The 22,644-nt window shown below is 41.6% G+C and overlaps 1 protein-coding gene across 4 annotated transcripts; it reads right to left on the bottom strand.

Annotated features, from left to right (window-relative positions):
* Position 1: 1 nt before the first annotated feature.
* LOC309510533 (uncharacterized protein) lies at positions 2-21,861 on the bottom strand. 4 transcript variants are annotated; one of them, XM_082185352.1, is made up of 9 exons: positions 21,386-21,861; positions 5,636-5,800; positions 5,178-5,495; positions 4,784-5,089; positions 4,334-4,432; positions 4,182-4,209; positions 4,036-4,073; positions 3,846-3,886; positions 2-2,234 (listed from the first exon to the last, which is right to left on the bottom strand). In XM_082185352.1, the coding sequence occupies exons 2-9, from the start codon at positions 5,691-5,693 to the stop codon at positions 2,178-2,180; spliced, it is 945 nt and encodes a 314-aa protein (XP_082041478.1). In that variant the 5' UTR covers positions 5,694-5,800; positions 21,386-21,861; the 3' UTR covers positions 2-2,177. The 4 variants fall into 4 exon arrangements, with proteins under 4 accessions (XP_082041478.1, XP_082041477.1, XP_082041476.1 ...); XM_082185351.1 differs by having other exon boundaries at positions 5,636-5,711; XM_082185350.1 differs by lacking the exon at positions 21,386-21,861 and having other exon boundaries at positions 2-2,070; positions 2,176-2,234; positions 5,636-6,631.
* Between the last annotated feature and the right edge of the window lie 783 nt (positions 21,862-22,644).

The raw sequence follows: 22,644 nt of genomic DNA, 5'->3' as shown, positions 1-22,644 counted from the left end.
GTTAAAATATTCAATTCACATTTATTTGTATAGCGCTTTTCACAATACATATCGTTTCAAAGCAGCTTTACAGAAAATGCATGTCTACATTACAATTTAGAGTGATTTGTTATGAGATGACTGTGTCCAAGTTATGTATCACACAGTTAGCTAACAATGTTAAACAATGTATTCAAATTAAGGCAGAAAAAAAAATTGCTTATTGAAGTAAAGAATACATGTTGTTAACAAAATTAATGATTAAGATATATGAAGTTTTTTAACAACAATAGTTTAAAAAAAATAGTTAACACAAATATGAAAATTAAAAATACTCCAATCTTGCATGACTTTCTTTCTTCAGTGGAATGTTTTTGGCTAATGCAATGCTGTTATTGATAAAACAGTTGAAATATTCTAAATATCTTTCGTGTTGCACAGCAGAAAGTCAGTCATTCAGAATGGCATGAGAGAAAGAGTAAACGATGTTTGGGTGCCCTTACAAAAAAGTTTATTCAAGTGTGCTATTAGACCTATTCTTGAACTCAACTCAATCTGCATGTACAGATATTCATACAACAAAATATTCTGGGGGCCATGACATTTTTGTGAAAATGATCCAAAAATACTGGCGCTGGCTAGCAAAAAAAATGCTGGTGGGGAAAGAGTTAAAAATACAGTTGAAGGTACATTTGAAGTGTAAAAATTAATACCTAAAAAAGAACAGTAGTATACTTATAGTTAACTGTATTATTTTTGCACTTTAAGTGTGATGTTAAGTTAAACCTATAAGTTCACTTATGGTTGCAGTCCAAATGAAAAACTATTTGTAAACTAGTACTCAAAGTTTACTGTTACACTTAAAGTATACTTTTATACACTAAAAAGTGGGCCAATTTAGTTCCAAGTAGTATTAAAATAGTACACATACAAGTATACTACTAGTACATATTACATGAAGTATGCTTAATTAAATTTCAAATATATTTTATGAATTTGAACTTGAAGTATACCTATTTTTTTGTAAGGGTGCACTATCCCCTTAAGCTTGACATTTTACCAAGTAAAATGGACAAAATAAAAGTATACTCCCTTAATAGTGTGAAATCAGAAATACAAAAATGTAATGCAATTTCTTAATTCAGAGTTTGCATTATACGATCTGTAAATCTGCATAAAACAAAAGAGGAACACAAATGTTGCTGATGTGATATTCACAACTTTGCTCTCTAATCTGTTATCATTAAGTATTATATTAAAAAATATATTCACAGTGATTTAATACAGATTTGCAGTCTAATTTTATTTATCCTCAGACCAAGTTAATATGGTAATTTAGGTCATGTATGACAAATGAGAACATTATGTATCAATACAAAGGTGTAAGGTCCAACATAAACAGTTTCAAATAAGGCTTAAGTAATGTCAGTGGAGTTTCTGCAAAAATGGACAGTACAAGCAGGTGTGCAGTTCATCTCATCTAACATCCTGTTATGCAGCTTATGTCTAACCACAAGCACTTAAGTGAGAGTATGAAGGCTACAACAAGAGGCCATACATTGTCTTTTTACATGCACTGTGGTTTTTCAACCCATCACAGGAAAATATGCATACGTTATGAACACAATCTCTCAGGCTCATGTTTAACTTTACAAAAAAAGCTATAGAATTACAAAAGACTATAGAATTGGTGCCACTCTCCTAATTTCCATGTCCTTATTGTTAATAGCAGGATGCTATTAAGGTTGTATTTTAAATCAGCCTATTTTCCTTTAGGACAAATATAACTTGCCTAAAATTTCACATCATATGAACTACTCTGGAAAATGGTCTAGAAAGTGTGATGGTCTACAAAGAGGCATGGTTTAACCCAATTAAGGACAGATTTTTATTAGAGAAAAAAAAAAGTTTAACAAAAACAAACTTAAAATAACATATACAGGAAAACCTACATTTCTTAACTAATAAATATTCATGATTATAAAACAAGAACAGGTCATCTTATTGTATTAAGACAATATGTTTAATTTTCTAACTTTTATTTCAGTCATTTTTAACATACTCCAACATGTCTTTCTCCACTATAGTACCCTATTAAAAAAAAAGAAAGAAAGAAAATCTCAAGGCCACATGAGAATGATCCTTACAAGGGTTACTATTTGCTGTTTCACATAATTCATATAAAATTTGCTTTACCTTTATTCTTTTGATGGACTCGTGTCCTGTCCGTGACTGATGAGATCCCCAGAGAAACACTGGACAAAATGTTAAGATCATAAAATATAGTTATTTAAAGTTAGTACAAATTTTGTTTGGTAAAAAGTTAGCAAAAGCATAGTTTTGTAAGTAAAATATTTTGCTGTTCAAGGTTACGTGCTTTACTGGTCAAAAAACACCAAATAAACCCTACGTACAAAAAGGAGTAGAAATTAGTGAAGACACTAAAAAGACTTCATAAAGTTCCATCACAACCTTTTTTTCTTATTGATTCAAGTTTATTGGTCATTAAACATACATTTTTAACTGCTCAATGCCACAATTGATCAGTCGAAATCAAATTATCTGAGTCATGTAATTCATTACAAAAAAAAAAAAAAAAAAAAAAAACCTTTTTAAAGAATCTGCACACAGCTATTTTCCATTCCATGACATAGTGACCACATCTGCCAAGCTCCAATAAAACTTTTACCAACATAACAAATAAGTGCACACACATAGGGCCCTATCTTGCACCCAGTGCAATTGACTTTGTACACCGGCGCATGTATCATTCCTATTTTGCACCCGCGCACAGCGGACTTTTCCCTCCACAGACACACGTCGGTAGACTAGCAAATTAACTTTCGCTCCCGGGGGCGGTTCAGCGCAAAGAGGAGGCGTGTTCCGGCGCAAACGTTCCCTGATGCTATTTTACAGGTTTAGAAAACAATTCCGCCACTAACCAAAAAAAACTAGTTTAAAGTCAGTGGCGCGTTGCGCATGTTATTCATATGCTATTTTAAGGGCGCATGCTTGGCCATAATCAATATAGCGTGTGCACAACGCGCATACACTTTAATTCTCTCATCTACACAGATGGTAGATGCAGGTTTCATTTTTGCAAATCATACATTATTACAATAGATAGATAGATAGATAGATAGATAGATAGATAGATAGATAGATAGATATAATTTGGGTGTGTTTCTCCATCCCCAATGTCACTTCTTTGTGTTTTACGGCCGTGACGAGAACGTCGGTCTCCTCGGCTGTGAACCGCTGCTGGCGCGCGCCTGGCAAATCCACCGGTATAATAGGAATCTGCTTTAGGACAAGCGCGCCTGCTCTTAAAGGGAATGTGAGATGACGCTCTGATTGGTTTATTTCACGTTACGCCCAAACCACACCTATGAATAATGAAGCTACTTCAGACCAACCCATTTTAGATTCGCGTCGGGCGCAAGAGTCATTTATCCCGCCGGTATAATAGCAACAGCGCCCAAGACCCGCCCACAAAGTTACTTGCGTTTTGCGCTTGATACTTTCGTTTCAGATCGTTAAAATAGAGCCCATAATGTCAAAGGAGTTACAGGCAAAAACTATTTTGATCAAATTTCAAAAACCACTTATATATATAAAAAATAAAAAATAAATTAATTTAATATTATCGCAAGCCTTGTTCATATTGTAGAATACATATAGAATTGTCTGTTGATTTTTAAAAAAAGTGCATTTATGCAACATGAACCTGTTCACATGTTATAGTCTCATGTAAATAGCACACATTGAATAGTTGTTTTGAAACAGCAAACACAGTCATTTTCTTCAGAAGACACACATGCAGTAAAAAGTTTAGTTCAGTCTTCACAATTTTCTGTGTCTCTTACCATAACAGATGAACTCTCTTCTCTCAGTGTGTTCTGTTTGCCTGTTAAAGGGTAAATAATTTTTTTGTGATAAACAAAAATAAAACATTTTGTGTTTGCAGGTTTTTTTGTCTTGACTCTTATTACTTTACAGCTATTATTGCATATATTATATACACATTATAGTTGTAGGTTGGAAAGGAAACATTACCATATGAAATTTTCCGGTGGGCATCTTTTCTTGTGAGCCTAAAATAATAATAAAAATAAAGATAAAAAAAGTTGGGTTCAGTTGCTTCAATTACATTCATAAAATAGACTTTTTGAAGTTTATAGGGTAGAAGTTGAAATACTGACCCTCTGGTTTTTTTGTTCGCCGACATATCTGAGAATTTAATGGAAAGAAATTACGAATATATTATAAAAAAATATGCCACAATGTCTCATATATCGAACTATTAAGGACATATATTTAAACATCCTCTAAATCAGAAGCACCAAATTCTCACCTCGGTACAATCCTACAGACATAATGACTGTTAGAAGTATGGTAAGCAGCGCTGCCACGCAGCCGGTGTACAGAAGCCAGGAGTAGATTGGTTGGGTTCCTGAAATATAGCAATGAACAGAGTAATTAAACTAGATATAGATATGCCTAGGTTAATTAATAACTAGAAGCAAAATGCAGTGGGCAGTGTTCTGTATCTACTGTAAACGGTTATCATCATTTGTTTACATTCAGTTTTTCACTTTTACTCGATTTCTCGAGTTTTCAGAGTTCCAATGCAACTTTCCTCTACAGTAATTATATTTAAAAAATCAACTTGAATAAAATCAATTTAGTCAGTTGACGTTTAAAATTTTTTTTTTTTTTTTAAATGGCTGGACAATAATCGGTGTAGCCTGTTATTTTTCCTGATATGTTTCTCTGAGACTTTTATCATTTGGGCTATACGCACCGTATCTCTTCAGAGTTTTGGACATGTTCTTGCCATTATATTCAGCAATGCATTGGATTTCATCGGTTTCTGCCCACTCATCTACAGAAATAGAGAGATGAGCACGCGTGAATTCTGTGGCTGAATCAGTGGAGTTTGTCCAGGCGGATTCGGTCCATCCAACATGCACTTCCTCTCCAATCCTCCAGAACACCTGCACTTGAAACGGGACAACTCCGGTCACCAGACACTGCAGCGGTACCGATGATGAGCCAGTTTCTGGTGGTGAGTATAAGATGGATAGTTCTGGTTCCACAACAGAGTGATCTACAACACATATCATCACGTCAGAATGTTATCTGTTATAGTGACCGTGACCCATAGAAAAGTTGATGAGATTTAACCCCAGATTTACCTGTTACGATCACCCTGCTTCCACTGCCGATAATAGCCATTGAGTTCTGCTGGCCAATGCAGTAGTACAAACCTGAATCATTCTGTGATACATTTGTTAAAGTAACAACGCAAGTTTTAACATTATGTTGAGGTAAATCGGTCTGAGAGCCAGACCTCGCCGGTGTGAGTTTACCAGTCCGTAGGTTCAGCTTTTGCCATGTTACAGTACTATAGCAGTAAGAAACACTACGCTCAAATGTACATCTTAATTGTACAATGCCACCAACTGAGACGTGTGTGAGGTCCGGTGACTGAGCCAGGAGGAATGAGTAAGTAGCTGAAAACGAGAGAATACAAAAATTCTTAATCATTATGACTAGAATATCAAATTAAATTTACTCTTTAAAATTAGTAAGGTGAGATACAAAACAGAATGTTCTCAACTGAAATTTCAGGCAAAAATGTCAAATAACTTACTGTGTGAAGCAAGCATGCAAAAACATGACAGTATCCAACAATGCGTCGAGGTGCTCATGTCTGCAGTTCCAAAGAGCTGAAAGAATGTTAGATGTATACCACTTTTAACTAGCCTAAATACGGCAATCTTACAATCAAATGCCACCCAGTTTGACGGAAAATGGCCTGCCAGGAGAAACAAAAGAAGAAAGAAAGAAGTCCTCAGTGGGTGGACCTTATAGCCTAGCCTATACATCACTTGTGCAAAATATTTGATTGTAGATGGAAAGACATGTTTACATTGTGCATTAAAGTTTTCCCAGTGGTCTGCAGCCCTCAAAGGTGCGTGCTAAATAATCAGTCTAAATAATCGAATCTAACATAAACTAGTTTATGTTTTCTAACAATAAACTAGTTAGAAAACATGTTGCCAAGATAAAATAGCATTTTACTTCTTGCATTTACTTTGGTGTTTCAGGAAATAGGGCCATGGGACCATATCACTTTTCTTAGGCCTCCTAGAACTGAGCTTCTCAAACCTGTTGAGGACCCCCACCATTGCACATTTTGGAAGTCTCCCTTATCAGACACACCCAAGTAAAGCTGATGAGTTGAATTAGGTGTGTTAGATGAGATAAACATACAAAATGTGTAGTGGTGGGGGGTCCTCAGGACAGGTTTGAGAAGCACTGTCCTAGAATGACTGCTTAATGCAGTTCTCGGTCACTAACTTGGAAATAAACTTAGTCAATGTGTCAGTCCGCAGAGGCCTGCCACTATTCGTTCCTGATGTTTTAGATGCCAATACATGAGGCCAAAAAGGAAGTTGTGCAGATGTGGTATTGCTAGACACATAGACAAGAGCTCATGTTGGATTTCTTGCAACTATTGCATATGGCTTAGTCTTTATTGCTCAAATCTACAGATTTCTATCCTGAAAGGTCAACAGAATGAGCAGGTGTTCTTTTTGTCGGTTGACTCTACTGTGTGTGACAGTCTGCTGTTATTCTGGATGCTGTTACTTGTTTTTAATCTAACCTCACGGGTTTGAGATGAAAAGAGCAGTATGGTGAGAGATCAACGCCCACGCCTTCGCTCGCAAACTGAGTCTAAAACATTCCCCCACGCTGCACTTCAAATACCTGTCATATGTGCAACGTCATGTTAAAATCCCGTTCTATAAATATCAAATATTTTTCTTTACATAGAAAAAAATCATTAAATTATACTAAAACAAATCATTTTATTATGCCTGTGTCCTGAGTATTAAGAGTTTTGTGATATGAAATAAAAAAAACATTTGTCAGGGAGAAACTTTCTGAATGTTGATTTTATCAACGATAAGCGAATCACCAACATATACGGATTTTTGCAAACCAGCTGGGATAGTTCACTTTGAAATTTAATTTTGGTATGTTTTAGCTTACCTCAAGGGCATCCAAGATGTAGGTGTCTTTTTTTCCGCAGTAGTTTCAATTTTGATATTTTTAGGTCAAACCGTTCTTGTCTGTCAGTCATATAATGCAGGTCTATGGTCACTTGTCTCAAACAGCATGCACAGTCCAAATTAAAACAATTCCCCATCGTCCAAATTAAACAATTCAAACAAAAAGACACCTACATCTTGGATGACCTTGAGGTAAGCTAAAACATACCAAAATTTAATTTCAAAGTGAACTATCCCTTTAAGTCTATAAATAAGTAAGTATACAAATAAAAAATGGATCCATATATCACACTAGCCTATAATAATTCTGTGTCTATATTTATGGTCAAAAAAATATGATGGTTCATATCATAAGAATTTATAGGGATGGGAGTACATGTATTAAAGTGATTATGTTTGCTCCATTTTATTTGGGTAAATATTTTGTTTCAGTAAAATGTTTATATCAGTGTTGTTGTAATGCCATTGGGTCACTGTGAATGGACAGATGTGAAAGTAAGCAGGTTCAGTTTAGTCTGTTTCATGAGACCCTCGTGTAACATCCTGCTGTGTATTGCACCTCTTTACTTTGGTCTAACCACAAGTGTTCAGATGACAGCAGAAAGGCTACAGCAGAAGGCCCACGCATTGTCTTGTTGGGATACAGTGTGGTTTTTCAACCCCTCACAAAAGTATAGCATACATATTCACAAAATCTCAAATATAAAATCTCAGATATCTTTTGATTAATAAGTGTTAACATTGTTTGTTTTAACAATTTTATTTATTTTTTTGCTAAGAAAGAAAGAAAAAGTGAAATATGTTTAGGGGTTATTGTTGATTTTTTTTTCAGCCTGTTTCTTGACACTGCTTCACACACATCGGATAGTGCAGGCATTATTTTGATTCAGATCAAAATAGTTTATACTGTATGCTGTGACATTGTGTCCCAGAGGCTCATCAGGTCTGTAACTCCTCTCGTCTCTGTGAGGGACTGAAACATTAATTTCACACTGTAGTTTATCCCTGGAGGATCTGGGACTGGTTTGTTTACGACCACTTCAAATATTTGCTTTTTGGATTGTTTTTTATCATTGCATAAACAACTACTTCTTCAGTTGTTCCTGAGCAAAACACCTTATAAATTATATTTATTTATATGTTTTGAAAATGTAAAAAACAGAGAAAGTTTTCTGTGAGGGTAGTGTTTAGGTGTACAGGTAGAATATACAGTTATAGTACAAAATCATTATGTCTATGGAACCCCCACTGCTGTTCAAATACTTATATCACTGACCAGGATATTGTCATTTAAAAGTGAAGTTGCAGCCCTCAACTGATGTTGATGTTGTCATGTTTTGTTTTGGCCTGATGCTCCACCCTCCACCTATCTACTAATCACGAAGTCAGTAGTGTTTCGGCATCCGGGTTGCCAGCTCTGCTCTAGTTACCACAGCTGCAGCTACAAACGAGTCGGATAAAAAATGTCTAACGTTACGAAACCTAAAAGACCTCGTTATGAATCCGAAATACGCAAAACATCTCTCATGAAGCATAAACATAATTAACAGAATAAAAATTACTGTTTAGGACTCGTCACTTGCCATTGGAAGCTCCTTGTAGCAGCCTACGTTCCTACTGGATCCTGCAGCCTAACTGGCAACCTCGAGTCAGGGGGAGGGGGAGGGGATACACGGCTCTACAGTAAAGTGATTGCAGTACCAGTTTTGGCCACAATCTTACATACGGTTCCTTTAAATAAATGCACGGAAATATAAAAAAATCATTAAAGGACAAGTTCGGTATTTTACACTTAAAGCCCTGTTTACAGATCGTATCTGATGAAATAGAACGGTTAAGATTAAAATTTGGACACATGCTGCTGTCCCGAGAATTTTAGGTTTATTTCGCTGTGTATTCAATGAAATGCCCGTGGTTTGCTTGCAATTGGCAAAGGTGCATTATCGCCACCAACTGGGCTGGAGTGTCTATTATTCAAGCTCTCAACGGAAGAATCACGGGTGTGACGCGTTTGGTAAAATAGGTCCACAAAAGCGAAATAAACCTAAAATTCTCGGGACAGGAGCATGTGTCCAAATTTTTATCTTAACCGTTCTATTTCATCAGATACGATCTGTAAACAGGGCTTTAAGTGTAAAATACCGAACTTGTCCTTTAAGCTGTAAGTTTTGTGTATTCATAAAGTCAAAGGGTGTTCTAATACTGTTAATATGTATAAATGTTAGAATGGGTGTTCTAATACTGTTAAATGTTAGAACAATAAATCTGATCTTCAGAAGGCGTCAGAATTGAGGTGTCATTTTTGGGATTCATCTTTCTTTCACGCTTTCTCCAAGAACAACAGGATGGGGGACAGCACCCCCAGGAAGGAAGGATGATTTAACTTGTCAGAACAATCACTGGATAAGAGTAGGCTATATAAAATGTAACTTCCTGGCCATTTTGTTTTGACCCCTGACTTTTTCCTGAAGACACTGGTATAAACATCTAATTATACTGATAAATGGTCACATTTTGGGTCTCCCTGCCAGACAGGAAGGCTTCAGATAGGAGATTTTATGATAGGAGTCTGCAGTGGCGTGGGGGGGGGGCTAGGTGGTGCTGCAGCTCCCCCTATAATAGCCATAGCACCTGCCCAGCACCCCCAAGAAATATCTGTAATTTTTTATATTTATATTTTAATGCCATGTTTGCATATTCTTTTTCACGTTTTTAAAATAGGAATTAAATAATAATTAAAAAAATATATATATTAGTCTAAAATAACATGAGGCCCAAACAGGTGATCTTCTTTGGCCAATGGGCGCAGCGCCCGGTGAACCTTTGACCTTAACGCATTTCAGCTTGTTTTTGATAGTGAGTTTTAGCAAAGTAAAATACACCAAAATGGATCGTTTTTTGCTACCTAAACGTCCACGTTCCGAGTCACATCCTGAAACGAGAAACGAGACTGTGAAGGTGCAGACACAACACTCGTTGTCACAGAGCCCCAGGAACAAGAAAATCCTGGGGATGAACTTGAAGACGGAGGAGAATCGCCTGCGGCGGTTTCCATTGAGGATGCTAACGTTACGGTTTGTGCTGCAGGTGATATTAGCAACCATCCTCAAGAGGGCCCAAGAAGGCCAGTCCTTCAAAAATACCCCACACGGCAATTTGGGAATCAGCAGAGAAGCTTTAACAAAAGTTGGATGGATCAGTATTCATGGCTGGAATACAGCGTTGTCAAAGATGCAGCATTTTGTTTTGCGTGTAGGCATTTTCTGAAACGAGGGCACGGATTTCATGTGGAGCCAACATTTAGCAGCAACGGATTTAACAACTGGCGGAAAGCATCAGCATCTCTGAAGAGCCATCATGAGAGTATGGGGCACAAATTTGCTATGGAAGGATGGAATGAGTTCAAGCAAAAAGAGACAAGTGGATCTAAAATAGCAAACCTGCTTGATAAGGGACATTCTGCGTTAGTTATGGAGAACAGAAAATACATGAAAGCTGTGGTGGAGAGCCTGCGCTTCACAGCCTGCCAGGGGATCGCACAGCGAGGTCACAGAGAGGGTGAGGAGTCACACAACTTGGGAAACTTTCGTGAGCTGCTGCATGTTATTGCTAAGTTTGATCCAACAGTGGACAATAAGTTAGCTACCAACCCATCAAACACTAAATACACTCACCATGATATTCAAAATGAGATATCTGCTGTAATGGCAGAAATGATAAGAAAGAAGATAAGTGATGAGTTAAGAGATACCGAGTGCTTTGCTGTTTCGGTGGATGAGAGTAAAGATATGAGTAAAAAGGAGCAGATTTTTGTTATCGTGCGGTATTTGCAGCCAGAGTCAGGGGAAGTGCATGAGGAGTTTTTGCATTTCACTGCCGCAGATGGATTGGATGCAGACTCTCTGCTAGCCAGCATCAAACACACACTCAGTCAGTGTAATATTGATATAAATCGCTGTGTTGGTCAATGCTACGATGGAGCATCTGTGATGTCAGGATGTAATAATGGTCTGCAGGAAAAATTCAGAAAGGAGGTGCCACAAGCCATCTATATACATTGCCATGCACACAAGCTGAATTTAGTTTTAGTGGACTGTGTACATAATGTCAGCGCTGCAGCAGAGTTTTTTGAGACACTACAAGTTTTTTTCTGGATCCGTGGTGCACGATCTATTCATGAGAAAACAAAAAGAGCTCGACTCGACAGCACAACCAGTGGAACTCAAGAGACTGTGCGATACTCGCTGGGCTTGCCATTATAATGCGATCTGCGCCGTCAAGAAAACTCTCCCCGCTATCCGAGCCACCCTGCGTGATGTCATCACTCAGTCACACACACATCGGAGGGCAGAGGCAAGAGCCATCAGTGCCATCATCGATGAGAAGTTTGTTTTGCATCTCATCATGTTTGAGGATTTATTTAGAACAACAAAGTTCATGTCAGATCAGCTACAGGCCCCCAATTTTGACCTCATTGCGGCAGAGGATTTGGCCCAGTCTGTACTTAATGCTCTATCAGAAAAGCGCACAGACACTAAGTGGAAAGAAATCCAACAACAAGCAGAGACTCTGTGTGCAAACACAGGCACAACACATTCTTCACGCGAGAAAAGGCAGACCCAGAAAACTCGACACCTGGAGGATTTTATTGTGGAGGCCCCGATAGAGAGAACATAGACAGACAATACTGATGACATGAAAACACACTCTTTCTATCCAGTTATAGACAGGTTGATGGTGGAAATGAAACGGCGCTTTTCAACAGAGGCAAATGATGTACTGAGAGGTGTGCCAACTCTCAGCCCAAAACACACATCGTTTTTGGACAAACAACTTCTGCTGCCCATGGCCCAACACTATGGTGTCAGTGAGGAAAACCTGTCAGCAGAGCTCTACCAGGTGCGGCGGCTTCTACAAAGGAAGGAAGAACAGGGACATGCCATCCACAGCACACAGGAGTTCCTATCCTTAATGCGGCCATATAAAGATGCATTTATGGACCTGTACACTTTAATATGCATAGCCCTGACACTTCCTGTCACATCAGTGAGCTGTGAACGCAGTTTTTCTTGCCTGGGCCGTGTAAAAAACTACCTGAGGAACAGCAGTGGAGACGCCAGGACCAGTAATCTGGCACTTTTGGCTATAAACACGGAGAGAACAAGGACCCTTGACTGCGATAACATCATTGATGCCTTCGCACTGAATCACAGCAACAGACGTATTGTTTTGTTGTGAAGACATCTATGTTAAGTGCTTGATTTCCCCCTCTGTTGGCTGTTAAAAATGTAATTAATTTGGTGGTTGAAGCACAAATCTTGGCCCTTCATAGTTACATATATGATGCTCCAACAATAGGAACACTGCTGATTCATCATTAGACTAGTGTGTTGGTAACTGGCTGTGTGATTTCGTGATCTGAGCATTTTAGGCCGAAGCGTGTGTCTGTTACTGCTGTTTGCTGTTCCGTTGTATTCAGGGCTCGACTGTGACATAATTGTGTGAAATAATATTTTCAGAGGTTTACATTGGCAGGCTTATGTATGTTGTATCTATAGCCCTTGCGTTGAATACTTATATATATATATATATATATATATATATATGCCTATAGTCGCGGAATGAATATAGTTAATGCGGGCGTGTACGCATGTGTATATTTATACCAAGGGTGGTCCAATGCGACTCCATAATGACACTATGACGCCGCAAAATTCAAAGCACCTTCTCTTAAGTGTTGAGCATCCCCATAGCACCTGCAACAGAAAATCTCTGGAGCCGCCACTGGGAGTCTGTGACGTCTTTGATTGTAAAACACCAGGTGACCGGCCTATCTTTTAATTGCTTGATGTTTTCTGAAACAAACTGCATATGCTAATACATAGCAACTACACAGAGAGGGAGGGGAGGGCCTGTGCCCCTGCCATGATGGAAACAATCTTCATTTTCAATTTAGCAAACGGAGAGCAAACATCTCTTCTACTCAGAAATTCAAGGATCTACAGGTATGATTTTAACCAGTGACAAAAAGACCTCCTAATTTCACCGATGATAAGTTCACTTCAACACATGTTTAAACCTACCTTTAAAATACTTGAAAATGTAACGTCTTATTTCAAACAAAACAAACTATTATTCACTATTTTATGTTTTATTTTTCTATGCAAGTCAGTATTGTGGTGTCCGCATGATGACTCTATATCACTGATGTAATGGATTAAAATACTTATACTTGATCATTTAACATCTTATTTATTTTATTTTATATGTTTTGTTTATCTGAGTAAAACAGTATATTGTGGCGCCCACATGATGACCCTATATCACTGATGTATTAGATTAAAATGCTTATACTTGATAATTTAACATTTCAAATAATATGAACTATTATTCACTATTTTATGTTTATCTAAGTCAGTATTTCGTTGTGTATTAGATTAAAATACTTATACTTGATAATTTAACATCTTGTTTCATATAATCTCTATTGTTTATTTATGGACGTGACTGTGTAATCTGAAAACAATTAATTCTGACATATTTCTTCGGTGCCGAAAAACGATCGGCTATTTATACACTCCTCAGAGACTATCAGACAGACATTTGTATTCTTAACTCATATAATGTGGTGTTTAAAAGGTTAAAACTTACTTTTAGAAATAGTTATACTTAAATAAATTTCATCTTATTTCATATATCTGTTATTTTACATGTTTTTAATTTGTCAATGCTATTTCTTAATTTCATTCACCCTGTTTTTATTCTCTCCCACAGCCATTATGGACAATACAGTGAAATCTGAAAAACAAATCCATGACAGATCTCTCCATGTTCATAATTTCACCAATCTGTGGACATTATCCACCAATAATAAAAACATCCCTGAAAAACATTCACTTCCTTGTCACACCAAGCAGCTTACAGTCATAAACACACATCCATAAACCCCCTGGAACCACACAGGGTCAAATTTCACATGGTCTCATAAAACGTACTCGGTTACTAACGTAACCTCGGTTCTCTCTAGAGAGAGGAACGAGTACTGCGTAGAATACGCTAGGGGAAAATCCTTTTCCACGAGAATACTGAAGCCAAAAAAATTATCCTTTAATTTTGTATTAATGTAAAACGCGTTGCGGCAGCATACAGACATAGGCGAGGCAGCTCGCGCGCCTATTGGCTGGTCTGCTGGCAACTGCTTAAGCCTATCGAGCGAGACCTAGAGTGACGTCAGACCCAATGAGGGCGCTTCGCGGCATTATTTCTCTGTTTTTTCATAGTCGAAGCAACCAGAGCGCGTGCAGGCACGGCAGGATACGCAGTACTCGTTCCTCTCTCTAGAGAGAACCGAGGTTACGTTAGTAACCGAGTACGTTCTCTTACGAGAGATACTCTCGTACTGCGTAGAATACGCTAGGGGAACCTACTGTAAAACGCCGTGCGTGCTGGGATCTGATACCATAGACTCAAGGGCGACAGCCCGGAGTTCATACAGTACATAATCACCCAGGGGACTCACAGGGAATCCTGGAAGAGAGGGGGGTTAGCCACTATCTTCCTTATAGCAGCATAGAGCAAGGATTGCAATACTCAATAGCTGCATAACTGACAGCGCTAGTTATGAGATTTTGGCCATACTAGACCGACAGTAGTCTGGCCTGTAGTGCGGGAACCTCTAGGTTGTAAAACCTTATAAATGTAGACGGAGAGGCCCAGCCTGCCGCCATACAAATATCTTGCAAGGCAATCCCACTTGACCATGCCCACGATGAAGCCATGCTTCTCGTGGAGTGCGCTTTGACACCCAGCGGGCACTGCATGCCCTTGGTTGTGTAAGCTAGCGCTATTGCGTCCACTACCCATCTGGATAGGGTCTGTTTCGAAGCGGCTAGTCCCTTAGAACGCCCGCTGAACGAAACAAAGAGCTGCTCCGTCTGTCTGAAAACAGACGAGCGAGACACATAAGCTCTTAACGCCCTGACTGGGCAAAGGGAGCTTTCGTCCATATTTCCTTCAGTGACCGGCAGGGCAGACAGGGAAATGACCTGTGCTCTGAACGGTGTATTGAGGGATTTAGGAACATAACCGTGCTTAGGTTTGAGTATAACTCTAGAGTCATTCGGCCCAAATTCCATGCACGTCGCGCTTACTGAGAGCGCGTGTAAGTCCCCTATGCGCTTCACTGAAGCGAGAGCCAGAAGAAACGCCGTCTTGAAAGACAGGTGTTTAAGATCAATCTCCTGCAAGGGCTCAAATGGATGACCTTTCATGGCTTCCAGTACCGTAGAAAGGTCCCATATAGGGACTGTGGGAGGTCTGGGAGGATTCAGTCTCTTAGCTCCTCGAAGGAAGCGAATGACTAAATCGTTCCTTCCAATAGACTGGCCGAGCGTGGTCGAAGAGAACACTGCTATGGCTGCTACATAGACTTTGAGCGTGGAAGGGGACCTGCCCTTATCCAACAGCTCCTGTAGGAAGGAGAGAACCTCCGTCACACCGCAATGCAGGGGTGACACACCACGAGCTGTGCACCAGCTAGAGAACACTGACCATTTTGAGGCATAGAGACGTCGCGTAGACGGAGCTCTGGCCTGTGTGATAGTGTTTAACACTCCCTGTGGGAGGTCAGCGGGTACCCGTTGATGGCCCACACATGGAGGGACCACAGCTCTGGGTGAGGATGCTAAATCGAGCCGTTGGCTTGAGAGAGGAGATCCCTCCTCAGAGGCACTGGCCACGGGGCGGTGCTCGCTAACTACATCACAATTGGGAACCAAGGTTGGCTCATCCAAAGTGGGGCTACAAGCAGCACTGAGCATCCTTCTTCCCTGAAAATTTGAAAATACGCGTCCTTTAGATCTATTGACACAAACCAGTCCCCCTGGCGGACGTGCGCGAGGATTTTTCTGGTTGTGAGCATCCTGAACTGGTGCTTCATAAGCGCTCTGTTCAGCTGCCGCAGATCTAGTATGGGTCTGAGACCCCCGTCTTTCTTGGGCACCAGGAAGTATCTGCTGTAAAGCCCCCCTTCGCTTTGAGCTTGAGATAGGGGTTCTATAGCCCCTTTGCTCAACAGTTTCAAAATCTCGGCTCGAAGTAGATGAGCTACTTTCGATTCTACCGTGGTCTCGACGCGCGCCATGAAGCGGCGAGGGCGTCGGCGAAACTGCAGCGAATAGCCTTCTTTTATGATGTTCAGCACCCATCTCGAAACCCCGGGAAGCTTTTCCCACGCAGGTGCGCGAGTAGCTAGGGGCTGGATGCGAAGCACGCTCTGATCGGCTCGCGATACAGCGGCTTTTGTGTGCTGTGACATAAGCGTCGCGCTCATGACATCTGAGGCAGGGGGCGCGCTGATAACAGCTGGCAGAATGCCCGCGCTCGACTCCTCCGCAGTGTTTAGCTGAGAGGAGGAGGGCTGGGCTAGTTTCATGTCTGTGTGTGGGCGTGGGCGCAGAGCAGCGGGCACATACACCACCTTTACAGCATTGCTCGCGTGAGCAGAGCATATGCATACTGGTCCTGTATTTACAGGAACCGTGAGACATGTGGGAAGTAGCGTTTGTGGGCACTGGGTAGTGGGCACTTTTGCTACATTTGAAGCGCAATCGATCTGAGTCGATTTTATGTGCGCGGGCCCTGTGTGAAGGGCTGTGCTTGTGTGTAGGAATGGGCACTGAGTAGTGGGCATTTTTTCTACACATGAAACACCGTCGGCCGTGGCCGGGACACCAGAAAATACACTCTTTAAGGGATTTATCTGGGTAGCCGTAAAAACGGCTTTTGTGTGCAGGCAAGCGGGTAATGGAACCGGCTTGTTGGCTGCTAAATACGCTGGACCAGTCACATTTCCTGGAACTGGACGAGCGGCAAGCTTTGGTGGAAGTCCGGCCGCAGCGGGACTTGGACACCGTCGCTTTCCTAGGCGTGCTAGGACGATTTCGGGGCCTCTGGCTTCAACGCAATCTTCTGCCGCGGGCCACGCGGGGCGGGGCGGCGGCCGGATGAGCGAGAGCGCGGTCTCGAGCTCTGGGTTTGGCGGCGTTGAGAAGAGGAGGCGGCGGGCGGAGGCTTAGGCTGTGAGCTCTGAGCAGACGGTTTCGCACGGCCTGCTGCAGAACCGGAGCGCTTCGGGAGGAAGTGCTTCATGGCCTGGGTCGCTTTCTGCACCTCAGCGAACCTATCGGCGAAATCTTTGACCGAGGTTCCGAAGAGGCCGGCAGGGGAAAGCGGCGCGTCGAGGAACGCGGTGCGTTCTGACTCAGTCATGTCAGAGAGCGTAAGCCACAGATGTCTCTCAGACACGGTGAGCGAGGCCATGCTCCGTCCAATGGCCTGTGCTGCTGACTTGGTGGCGCGAAGAGCGAAGTCTGTAGCGCTCCTCAAGTCCGGCACGCAGATTGCGTCAGGTCCTCTCTCGTCCAGCTGGCGGAGGAGATCGGCCTGGTATATCTGGAGCGTGGCCATGGTGTGCAACGCTGACGAGGCCTGCCCGGCGGCGGAGAAAGCGCGGCGGAGCAGGGCTGACGTCGTGCGGCAGGCTTTTGAGGGCAGCGCCATCTTAGCACGCCGTCCAGCAGAGGGCGGGCATAAGTGCGCTGCAATAGCCTCTTCGACCGGCGGTAGGGAGTGGTAGCCTCTGTTCTTTGCGTCGTCGACAGCGGAGAACGCCAAAGAGACAGAGGATCGTGTCCTGGCCGAAAAAGGGGAGCCCCAAGACTTAGCGACTTCTTCATGAAGCTCAGGAAGAAAAGGCGCTGGCTTGGATGCAGGTGAAACGCGCTCCCCAGGCAGGAAGTAGCCGTCCAGCCGGTTGTGAGCAGGCTGCTCAGGCGTAATCCACTCGAGGCCGAGGCTCACCGTGGCCTGAGTGAGCACGCGCATGAGCTCCGCCTCAATGCTCGCTCTCTTTCCCGTAGAAGCACGGGCAGGGGGGGCGGGATCCTCAGAGCTCGCCCAATCCTCACTGCCTGATGCTATGAGAGAGCAGGAATCCCCCTCTCGTAGCAGCGCGTCGATCTCATCAGCGTCATCGACAGAAGCGGCGGCAGACCGCGGCCGCTGTCCGTCCGGAAGTGAAGCTGATGAAACCGGAGAAGCAGGCGGGCGCACCGGCGAGCTTTGACGGCTGAGAGAGGGCTCCGGGATTCGCTGAGCGCGGCGCTTTTTACGGCGCGGCACAACAGCAGGTGTGGGCGCAGTCTCGTTGAACAGTGCCAAGCGAGTCCTCAGAGTCGCTAATGGCAACAGCTCACAGTGATGGCAGCCGCCATCAGCGAGCGCGAGAGCTGCATGTTCTTGACCCAGGCAGGAAGCGCAGATGACATGGCGGTCCCCGTCGCTGAGTGTGGCTTTGCACGAGCCACAAGCAGGCATCTTGAAAAAGACGCAGCTCTTTTAGACAGTGTGAGTCGCGCCGGCGAACACACACACACAGTGCAATAAAGGATATGGGCGCTGGATAGCGCAGCAGGAAGGCGATGAAGGCGGCGCGGCCAGCAGCTTCGTCGACTCGTACCGCTGAGGTGCTTCTTCAACAGCGCGGCTTCTTCTCGGATCCAGCGATGTGAGTTGCTTCGCTGAAGGATGAAAAAAACCAGAGAAATAATGCCTGCGAGCGGTATTTATAGACCTAAGCCACGCCCGTCTCGGCGGGACGTGACGCAGAGGGCGCGAAGCGCCCTCATTGGGTCTGACGTCACTCTAGGTCTCGCTCGATAGGCTTAAGCAGTTGCCAGCAGACCAGCCAATAGGCGCGCGAGCTGCCTCGCCTATGTCTGTATGCTGTCGCAACGCGTTTTACATTAATACAAAATTAAAGGATAATTTTTTTGGCTTCAGTATTCTCGTGGAAAAGGATTTTCCCCTAGCGTATTCTACGCAGTACGAGAGTATCTCTCGTAAGAGAACCGCCATATAAGTGTCAGTATTTTGCTTGTCATGTTGTGTTTTGGCCTCTAGAGGTCCTCATGGTGCCCTCATGCCCAGCTTACTCAGCTTGTAATTAATGTTATTAGGTTCACATGTGTCTCGTTCTGCCGTGTATATTTAAGTGACTCTGTCTCATAGCTTCTTTGCTTAGCAATTCTGTCAGCAGTACAGTGGATAGAGGAAATAAGACCATTGAGGGTTATAATATGTTCAGATTCAACTTCATCATTAGTCAGTTTATAGAACAGTCATTCAAACAGCAGAGCCGATATTTTAATAGAAATACAACAAGCATTATATAGAATTCAAATGATGGGCATTGAAGTTATATTTTTGTGGGTGCCAGCACATATTGGAGTCATAGGAAATGAAATGGCAGACAAGGCTGCAAAGGAGGCCACAAAAAGAGAGTATGTTGAAGTCACAGTTAACATCAGTAAGATGGAAATGAAAAGCATTATTAAACAGAGGTTGAAGGAAAGGTGGCAAAAACAATGGGAGGAAGAGAGGAAAGGACGGTGGTTTTACAAAATTCAGAGGAGAGTGGGAGAAATGAGATGTGCAGGAAGGAGAAGGAGAGAAGAGACAATTATATCGAGACTTAGATTTGGGCACACAGGGTTAAACAGTAATTTATTTAAAATAGGTAAACATAACACCGGCAGATGTGAATATTGTGAGCAACAGGAAACAGTAGAACATGTCATGATACATTGTAAAAAAATATGAGGGAGAATAAGTTTTGATTTAGTAGAAATTCTTAGAAAAAACTCAAAAGATAAATGCTATGGAATTGTTTTTCATTATCTTAGAATAATAGATATGATTGAGAGGATTTGAGATTTAATTTAATTTTGTTTATTTTATTTATTATTATTATCATGTATTTATTTATTTTTGTTTAGAATAAAGTAAATAATAGACATTCAGATCCACACTCCATACCAGTCGGTGGCAGTAATGCACCATTACGTTGTGTGCCAACCGCCAAAAAACTCAACAAGAAGAAGAAGAAGAAGCAGCTTCTTTGCTTGGTGTTTATTTGTTCTGAAGCCAGTTGCCTGAGTAGGTGTTCGCTAACTCTGAGACTTTGTATTTTATTTTTCCTTATCAGTTTTATTTGTTTTGTGGACTTTCTCCTCTGGAGGTTTTGCTTTAAGATTTTTTGAATATTTTCTGGAATACCCTTTTTGGACTTATTTTGTTTGAGAACTACTTTTTGCTGTTTTTTGCTTCAGTTGTGGACTATTGCTTGAACTCTTATTAAAAGACTTTCTGCATCTCAAGTTCTCCATAGTGCGTCTTACTGTTGGGTTCATCATCCTCCAGTGGCTCAAAGTTTGAGAGTCTGACTCTCACACTGGAGACCTGAGTTCAAGTCCTGGTTCTGACAATAAGGACATCATGTCATACATCAGGGTAATGAATCGTTTTTGACAGTCTAACCCTCATATCAACTACTTCTGGATTTTGTTTTTGAGGTGTAATAGAATAGGCTTTCATGCTTGATTGTTCAAAAAACAATACAGTTCCTGTTTCGATGAAGCCCTTCCTCCCGAAATACAAAATGTGCTGTGATTGGTTAGCTGCCCCAGTGTGCTGTGATTGGCACCGCTTAGCGTGTCTTCGGGAAATGTCATGCCCCTTCATAACATCAAGTTCTGCTCTGGTGTAAATATTAAAGGGTTAGTTCACCCAAAAATGAAAATGATGTAATTAATGACTCACCCTCATGTCGTTCCAAGCCCGTAAGACCTCCGTTCATCTTCGGAACACAGTTTAAGATATTTTAACGGAACCGTCTCCCTCAGACTGTAAACGAAGCTCGGGCGCACCAGATAACACGTCAGCAGCGTCTTACGTCAGCAGACAGTAACAGACCCGGAAGAGAATACAATGCTGAATAAAGTCGTAGTTTTTGTTATTTTTGGACCAAAATGTATTTTCGATGCTTCAAAAAATTCTAACGGTTTGTTACACTGATGTCACATGGACTACTTTGATGATGTCGTTATTACCTTTCTGGACATGGACAGTATACCGTACACATTTTCAATGGAGGGACAGAAAGCTCTCGGACTAAATCTAAAATATCTTAAACTGTGTTCCGAAGATGAACGGAGGTCTTACGGGCTTGGAACGACATGAGGGTGAGTCATTAATGACATCATTTTCATTTTTGGGTGAACTAACCCTTTAAGGATGGCAAACAGCCTTACAAAAGCGAGAGCTTACAAAAGCTACAGTAAACACTATATCAACACTAATGTTGGCTATAGCAAGCGAGCGGAGCCAAACAGCTTTGCCCTTTGTTTACATTGTAGCAACAACATAAAACTTATAATTGGAACTGTTAATAGAGAACGCAACTACAAATAATAAGACATACTTACAAGTTGTGATCCACAAACAACAGGTTGTCCCAACAAAGTAGGAACTGCTCCGTTTCAGTTGAAGCTTTTGTGCGTAGCCTGCATTGTACTCTCTTAGGTTCTGGAAGCTGTCCTCCGTAAAATGTGCGGCACACAGATAAACGTTGGGGTTACAATGTTCAGGAACAGTGTTTAAAACAAATTTTATTGTTCGTCAGCCTTAGGAAGGTCAAACAAATGAGTTTTGGAAAAGGGGTTGAAAAAACAGTGTCTCACATAGCAGCAGCTCAACCAGGCCTCGCACTTTTTTTTTCTTTTTTTTGTTGTTGCTTATTCCGTGGGCGGGGATTATTTGAATGAGTAACATTATAAATCCTGGAGAAAAATACATAGTCCTAAAGAGTCGTTCGTTGTAGTTCTACCAGGGAGACTCGGGAGATAGAACAATGTAAACAAAGCATTAATTTATTGACAGCCCAGCAATTATTTATAAAGTTCTGGGCTGTCCGTATAGTGCATAATCCAAGGGTAGCGGATCTGCATTTCCTGCCTGAAGAAGGCAGGGGCGCAGCCGACCCCCGGGGAGGTAAGGACAGGACCATCCTGGTGGTGTTGGGGAGGATGGAGGTAATTGTTTGCGTCAGCGTCTGCGAACTCAAACATGTGTAAGTACCGATCTTTTATACAGCAAGTATTAGGACATGATTGGATAGATGTGAAGGTAATAAGTGACGTAGTAATTGAGTCTTCCGGGCAGAACTTATGCTAAAGCTTCATTTCTTGGAAAGTGAATTCTGTGAAATATCTCCCTTTGGAGTGGACTTTGAGCTTTGCAACCATGCAAATCTTTGTTATGCTCAAACAGGAACATTACACACTACGAACTAAAGATGAAAAAGTGAAAACGCATAATAGGACTCCTCTAAGTGCACACCGATTGTGTGATGCAATAATTTGTAATGAGGATTTGCATGTTATTACATTTTGTTTTATTTTGGTGATAACTCACACTCACTGTACTGTTTGCTTGTTGCATTTCTTGTCAAATGTAACTTCTGCAGTACTTTAGAAGAGAACACCGTAAGCTATGCTGATTTTCCTGCCGAGGCCAAGGTTCAAGAGTCACGGTTCGCTACTGAAGAGTCATATTCAGTACAGCCAGGTATGGCAATTAATTTGGGATTGAGGAGTAATAGCAAGTTGTCATGAGAATGTCAGAAAGTCTCAGATTCGTTGATCTTACTTTTAGAGATTATGAGTAATGTTGTTCAGTGAAGTGT

This window comes from Leuciscus leuciscus (genome assembly GCF_965113295.1).
Source record: "Leuciscus leuciscus genome assembly, chromosome: 12".
Taxonomy (NCBI): domain Eukaryota; kingdom Metazoa; phylum Chordata; class Actinopteri; order Cypriniformes; family Leuciscidae; genus Leuciscus; species Leuciscus leuciscus.
This window is presented reverse-complemented; position numbering and strand designations above follow the sequence as displayed.